Here is a 6,698-nt window from a genome sequence, read left to right as displayed (position 1 = left end):
GTTAGTAGAGTTTGCATACAATAATAGTTACCATGCGAGCATCGGAATGGCTCCGTATGAGGCTTTGTATGGGAGAAAATGTTAATCTCCACTATGTTGGTATGAAGCTGATAATCAATTATTCATACTACTATACGTACTAAATTTTTGTTTTAGAGGTCGTAATACCTTGCCATCTCTGTCTTATGACTTAAGCATAAGACTCTGTATGGTAGGGTGTTACACATAACATGAACACTATAACCAAAATAACTAAGATAGAGTCTCCCCTAAACCAAAGTTCTACATTTCCTAAACAACATAATATCCACATAGCAAGTTCTTTCACTGGTTTTTTGGTGGAGGCTTCATTCCTGGAGTTGGAATGAACTTGAATAGCCTTGATGAGGTCCCAGTGCTAGCTGCTACCAGAGTTTCATTGGAGATTACATGAGAGGTTCTCTGTAAGCCTTGTCCTTCTGTTTGGGCTTGCACATTGTGAGGAGGTTCATTGGACTGCACTGGAGGACCTAGGGGCCTTCTGACCATCTGTTTGGGCCTAAACTTTGGAGCTGCAGAATGGGGCTGAGCCTTTGGAGCCTGAGTTGTGGCCTGATTCATTGGAGTAGTTTGATCAGTTTCTGGAACATGGTAAAACAATAGTGAATCACATTTGGGCTCCAAAACTACATCTTTTGTGTTTAAAAAAAAGTTAACTATGGTGTCTCTATTTACCTCTGCAGTTGGGGCAGTTTGTGAAATGTTTATCTCATCTGGCTCTACATGCGGCCTCTTTGGCATTTTTTTCTTGTTTTTCCTAGCCGTATCCTGTATGACAGAAACATGTTTTTCAGCCAACTATCATAGAATTCCAAACTTCACACATGTTATTGGTGAGGCTGTCATTCTTCATACCATGACTGAAATATGCCTTGCACCAAACTCCTGGGTCAAATTGATTCATATACTCCCATCCTCCATGGCACTCACTTTTAAACTTCTCCATTGATGCTTTGAACTGCACCTAAGTAGTGCACTTGGCAGCATGCCATAACAGTCCCTTTACCTGCTTGTTATTGAATCTTTGTTGAAGATTCTTCTAAATGTGCAGCACACAATTTCTATGGTGTGCATAGGGCATGACTTCCTTTGTTGCACACATAAGTTCCTGCAAAGATGGTTTAAAAACCAAATATATGCCATTTCTAATTGCTACAGACATCTAATTATAAACCAATTGCTGGCAATAGAAGTCACTGGTATAAACCAATTATAAACAACTTAAGCCTATGGCTATAAACTAATTATAAGTCAATTATATTGTGCAGAATTGTATTTATAAAACAAAAAATTATATGTCAATTATAACTGTTACAAACATCTAATTATAATCCAACATGTGCAAGAGAAGTCTATAGCCATAAACTAATTATAAGTCAATTATATTGTGCAGAATTGTATTTATAAAACAAAAAATTATATGCCAATTATAACTGTTACAAACATCTAATTATAATCCAACATGTGCAACAGAAGTTTATGGCTATAAACTAATTATAAGTCAATTATATTGTGTAAAATTGTATTTATAAAACAAAAAATTATATGCCAATTATATGCCAATTATAACTGTTACAAACATCTAATTATAATCCAACATGTGCAACAGAAGTCTATAGCCATAAACTAATTATAAGTCAATTATATTGTGCAGAATTGTATTTATAAAACAAAAAATTATATGCCAATTATAAGCCAATTATAACTGTTACAAACATCTAATTATAATTCAACATGTGCAACAGAAGTCTAATTATGACTTGATGTAACCCAATTATATGCTACAGACTTCTTTATACACTCTAATAATCTAAACAATATCAACACTATAATCCAACTATATTCTGCAGAATTAGAAACAATATCAGAATAGGTTGGCAAATGTTGTTACCTTCTGTTGGTTGGACATGAGGTTCCATCCGCGCACTTGATGGTCTCCCAAATCATCCTGAAGCCGAGTTAAGAACCACATCCAGTTCTCTGTGTTTTCTGCTCTTATAACAGCATATGCAATAACGAATACATGGTTGTTAGCATCAAGTGACATTGCAGTTAGGAGTTGGCCTCCATAATAACCCTTTAAAAAGCATCCATCTAGGCCTATTAGTGGTCTGCAACCCTTAATAAACCCATTTCTGCACGCATCTAAGCATATATAAATTTTGTCAAACAGCGGTAAAGACTGCGGAATTGGGTCAACACACATGTCAGCCGTGCTGCCTGGGTTACTCCTATGCAACTCTTGTAAATAATCCCACAACTTCCCATATTGTGCCTGGTCATTCCCAACAACAATTTCCCTAGCTGCTTTCAAAGCCCTTTGGATCATTTTTGGATGGACCTGAACATTGTAGTCCTGTTTCATATGCTCTGTTGCTTCCCTCGGTGTTAGCTTAGGCTGTGTTGCCAACCTTTTTTCCAGCTTATCTGTGACCCATTTCCTATCGGCCAAGTTGCTTCCATAATCCCTTCCACATGTATGCTTGTTGTGAAATGTTTTTATCTCAAATGCCATTGTTTTTGAGTTCCTTGCCACGTATATCAACCATGGGCAGTTCTCCTCTGCACATCTAGCCCTGACCCTCTCCTTCTCATTCTTAATATACATGCAATCTCTTCCATCCCAGACAAATACATCCTTTAAGGCCTTCTTAAATCTCTCCATACTCGAAAATTGCATTCCAAGCTCAAACTGAACCTCTCCATATTCATTTTCTTCATTGAAATTAAGTCCGTGCATTGTTCTCTCATCCTCAGAAGATACCGGGGTATGACACTCTTCAGAAGCATATTTATAGTTGTAGTCATCACTGTCACTCTTCTCATTAACCACTGCTGGACCTCCCATATCTGTTTCTACTGGCCCTTGGCCAGAACCCAACCCACTAGGAGGTGTCTCAGTTCAATTTCCTTTACTAGATTCACCGTATAGCACATGTCTCTTCCTCCTCCTCCCGGTACCTTTTTGATGATTTCTTACCATTTTTCTTAGGTGACTACTTCTTGTTTGATGGAGACACCGATGCTTTTTTCTTTGTTTTTTTTTCACGTCTTTTTGGTGACTCAATATCACTACTATCAGTCTTATAACCAGGAGGAGGAGGCTTGTAGGCCTCATCCTCGGCACTCTCGTATCCGTCATCCGATGAGGATTCATCTGTGACCACAACGGGCTCTTCCTCTGGTTCTGGCTCTGGTTCGACTGCCATTGGTTGACTTACCGGGTGCTCAAAGTAGATGTAGAACTCATTTCTATCTGGACAACTTAGGGTGGCTTCACACATGTCATTAATATCCTGGTCACCCTTAAGGATATGAAGCCCAAACACCAAGTTTCTTGCTGCTGGATCAAGCCAGTAAATTTCTTTGTATTCTAGATAACCTAATCCCCTGAAGAGTTCTTCCAAATCCTTCTTGTTGACAAAATCAACATCCATGGGTGGAAATTTCTCAATCTTTCCATCTACGTACCGTAACACTCCATCTGGATCTTTCTTGAGTTTCCCACCATGATGAAAAACAGGGACAACAAACACAGACGTCTGTAAAAATCCAAACCACAACTCAGTAACAGAGCTAAGATTCAAACTTAATCAACAGCAAATAGACTATAATGTCTATCAATTAAGAATTTTTAACTCATCAGTAAACACAAAGGTAGAAACTTTCAAAGTTAACATCACTATTATAGTTTTGCAACAATCCTAACTCATCAAACAAAGCTAGTGCTTCACCCCATCCACCCATAATCACCATGCAGAGGAGAACTGATTTATCAAAACAAATTTCAGTCCCACTATCTGACACACCCCTCAACTTGACTACAGTGAAAGATAAAGTAAGTAGAAGAGAACGAAGTATTCCTTACCATTTCAAGAGAAAGGTTTCAGAATTAGGGCTAAATGTAAATGAAGAGGGAGAGAAAGGTGTTTTATGGAATAACGCTCATAATGAAACGCAACGTTTCAACAAAGTTACAGGGGCGATTTGTCCCAATTATGAAGGAGAGAAACCCACGTGGACAAGTTACTGACACATCAGCAAGTGACCTGCTCGGAAATCGGTTGCAGGGACTGGAACGTACAGATATCTAAATAGATAGGGATCGATTTGGGTATTTAGATTTCTTAGGGGGTGGGAAGTCCATCGGACAAATGGTTAGAGACCGAAAAGGACATTTACTCAATTAACTAAAAATGGCTGTATTATTCCAAATCGGAAAATTTTAAATTGATTGAAGCAGGTTTTTCAAAAAGAAAACTAATTGGTAAAATGGTAAATGACTAGATAATTAGGCGTAGAAATTAATGTGTTGGAACAAGATAATCGAGCTGGTTTGACTGGTAGCTAGAAATAAAAGTAAGTAAATATAGTTAACATGTCTCTATCCCCAGCTATATATATATGCATTGTTCCGCTCAATTATCCAGTATTCCACAACATTTTAATGGTAGTATGTATGTCATGTACGAACAGTTCATGTTATTTTTGCTGTTTAACGAAGAGTTTAATTTCTAACATGCTCATCTTGTGGACACAAAAAGGCGAAAATTAAATAAGCAGATAAATATAATGGCTAGCTTTTGAAAGCTGTTGTTTTTCTTTTTTTTTTTTTTCTAAGTTAAAGGTATATGTTAATTAGAGGATAACACCAGAATATGATTAAGATACATTTGTATGTTATATATTTATTAAAACTAAAAGTTTAAAAACTTTTACTAGTAATCTTAACATGTACATGTAGCACAAATGTTAACTAATTTTTTTAAAAATTTCTTCCATAAATTTACAAAAGTATTGAGAATTTTAAAGTTTTGGATGTTTGAATAAAATTTGATTTCATTTAGCATTTTAATAAGCGCTCTTAAAACATCAAAATCCTATCCTAATTTTTGAAATCTAATTTACATTTTATGATCATCTATAAAAAAAAATAGACATTATTCACAGTAACAAAATTATATAATTCTTACCTTTCCTTAACTATATGAACTATCACGATCTGGAAATTATTATATCTAGATCAGAGTGGCCAAAGTGGTATACTTCAAAACCCTTCCGAATTTAATAATCAATGTATGAAACTGGCAATTATTTATTACATATACTTCAAAATCAACTACTGATTTCAACTTTAATTTGAACTCACAATTTCTACTTGCAAGTCCTAACGAACTTCCATCCGCTCAAACTCTCCTAATAAATTATATGTGACATTATATGTGTATATAAATATAGGTAGTAGTCATACATTAATATTTCACTAGAAACACGTTAATTGAAATTATATTATTAATAATCTTCTCTCCCTTAATTATAATATAAGCCATGGAGATTCTGTTCTTATCTCTCTCAATAACATTTTTATGCTATGCTTTGTTCTGTTTGTATAATTTAATCCATCAAATTAGAGGCCAATCGTGCTACTTACTAGCATATGAATGCTTCAAGCCCCCAGAAGACACAAAACTTGACAGAGACACATGTGTGAGAATCATCCGTAGGAACAAGAATCTTGGTCTGCAAGAGTACAAGTTCCTCTTGAAAGCAATGGCGAAGTCCGGGATTGGGGAGCACACTTATGCGCCGAGGAGTGTGATTGAGGGAAGAGAAGAGTGTGCCACAATTGAAGATTCATTGAAGGAAGTTGATGAGATCATGTTTGAGACACTTGATAGGATCTTCAAGAGGACTGGGTTTTCTCCTGTTGAGATTGATATTCTTGTGGTTAATATAACGGTTTTCTCTTCAGTTTCTTCCTTTGCAGCTCGCATCATAAACAGGTAGGGCCATGAATGGATTATTATTATGGAATTTATATGTTGAAATTATGTGTCATGATTATTGAATAGAGAAATGACAGATAACTATCATAATTTAATATTTTTTATCATTAACAAACTAGTTATTAATATTTAAATGTACTGTCTAAAATATGTTATTAGATTATTAAATTAAAAAAATTAAATTTATAATTAAAAATAATAAATTTTAATATTCACCTATTTAAAACTACATATTATATTTTATTAGAATATCAAGAATTATTATTTGAATTCAATTACTATTTTACTTTTTTTTCTGTTTTCTTACCAAGATTTACTTTGACTTTTTACTTTAATAACTCTTATATTACTAATTCTTTTATCTTTGTTTCGGTTATGGATTACACCTATCTTTCAGATACTAACGCGATACATCTAATATAAAATAAAATATGTGCCCCCAAACAATAAGGTAGCGTTTGTTTTGAGGTACAGAGATTGGAAGACTGAGACTCAATATCATATTTGTTAATTTAAAGATTGGTACTAAAATTTTTGTCTTTATCATTAAAATTTCAGTATTTCAGTACTTCCAAAAAGTAAGGACACAGGGGACTGAAACTTTAATAACATTTTATACCTAAAATACCTTCATTTCAATTAATTAATTCCAATTTTATCCTTTGTACAAATTAAATTAGAATTTCATTCTTGTTTCAATTTCTATCTCTCACTTTGTACCAAACAGAATACTAAAATTTATTTCAATTTCTATTTCTTAGTCTCTGTCTCTCACTCTCAGTCTGTCTCTCTACCAAACGCTACGTAAGGGATGGATACTGGAACAAACATATATTTGAAAAAAAAAATACAAATAAAAATAAATTATGATAC

General features: G+C 34.5%; 2 protein-coding genes across 3 annotated transcripts in view; one reads left to right on the top strand and one right to left on the bottom strand.

The window, feature by feature from the left end:
• Window positions 325-2,887, bottom strand: LOC107610986. Its single transcript, XM_016312957.1, has 2 exons — window positions 1,931-2,887; window positions 325-807 (listed from the first exon to the last, which is right to left on the bottom strand). The coding sequence occupies exons 1-2, from the start codon at window positions 2,885-2,887 to the stop codon at window positions 325-327; spliced, it is 1,440 nt and encodes a 479-aa protein (XP_016168443.1).
• LOC107614520 (3-ketoacyl-CoA synthase 19-like) overlaps window positions 5,290-6,698 on the top strand; it is a 4,095-nt gene continuing 2,686 nt past the window's right edge. Inside the window, exon 1 of one of the 2 annotated variants that reach the window (XM_021109390.1) lies at window positions 5,290-5,822. In XM_021109390.1, coding sequence (XP_020965049.1) covers window positions 5,368-5,822 — 455 coding nt within the window. In that variant the 5' untranslated portion in view covers window positions 5,290-5,367. The remainder of the gene's footprint in view (window positions 5,823-6,698) is intronic. The other variant, XM_016316707.2, reaches the window with a different exon arrangement.

This window comes from Arachis ipaensis, chromosome B08 (assembly GCF_000816755.2).
Source record: "Arachis ipaensis cultivar K30076 chromosome B08, Araip1.1, whole genome shotgun sequence".
In the NCBI taxonomy this organism is placed as follows: domain Eukaryota; kingdom Viridiplantae; phylum Streptophyta; class Magnoliopsida; order Fabales; family Fabaceae; genus Arachis; species Arachis ipaensis.
Note: the sequence above shows the minus strand (reverse complement) of the source record. Positions and strands in the feature narration are given on the sequence as shown.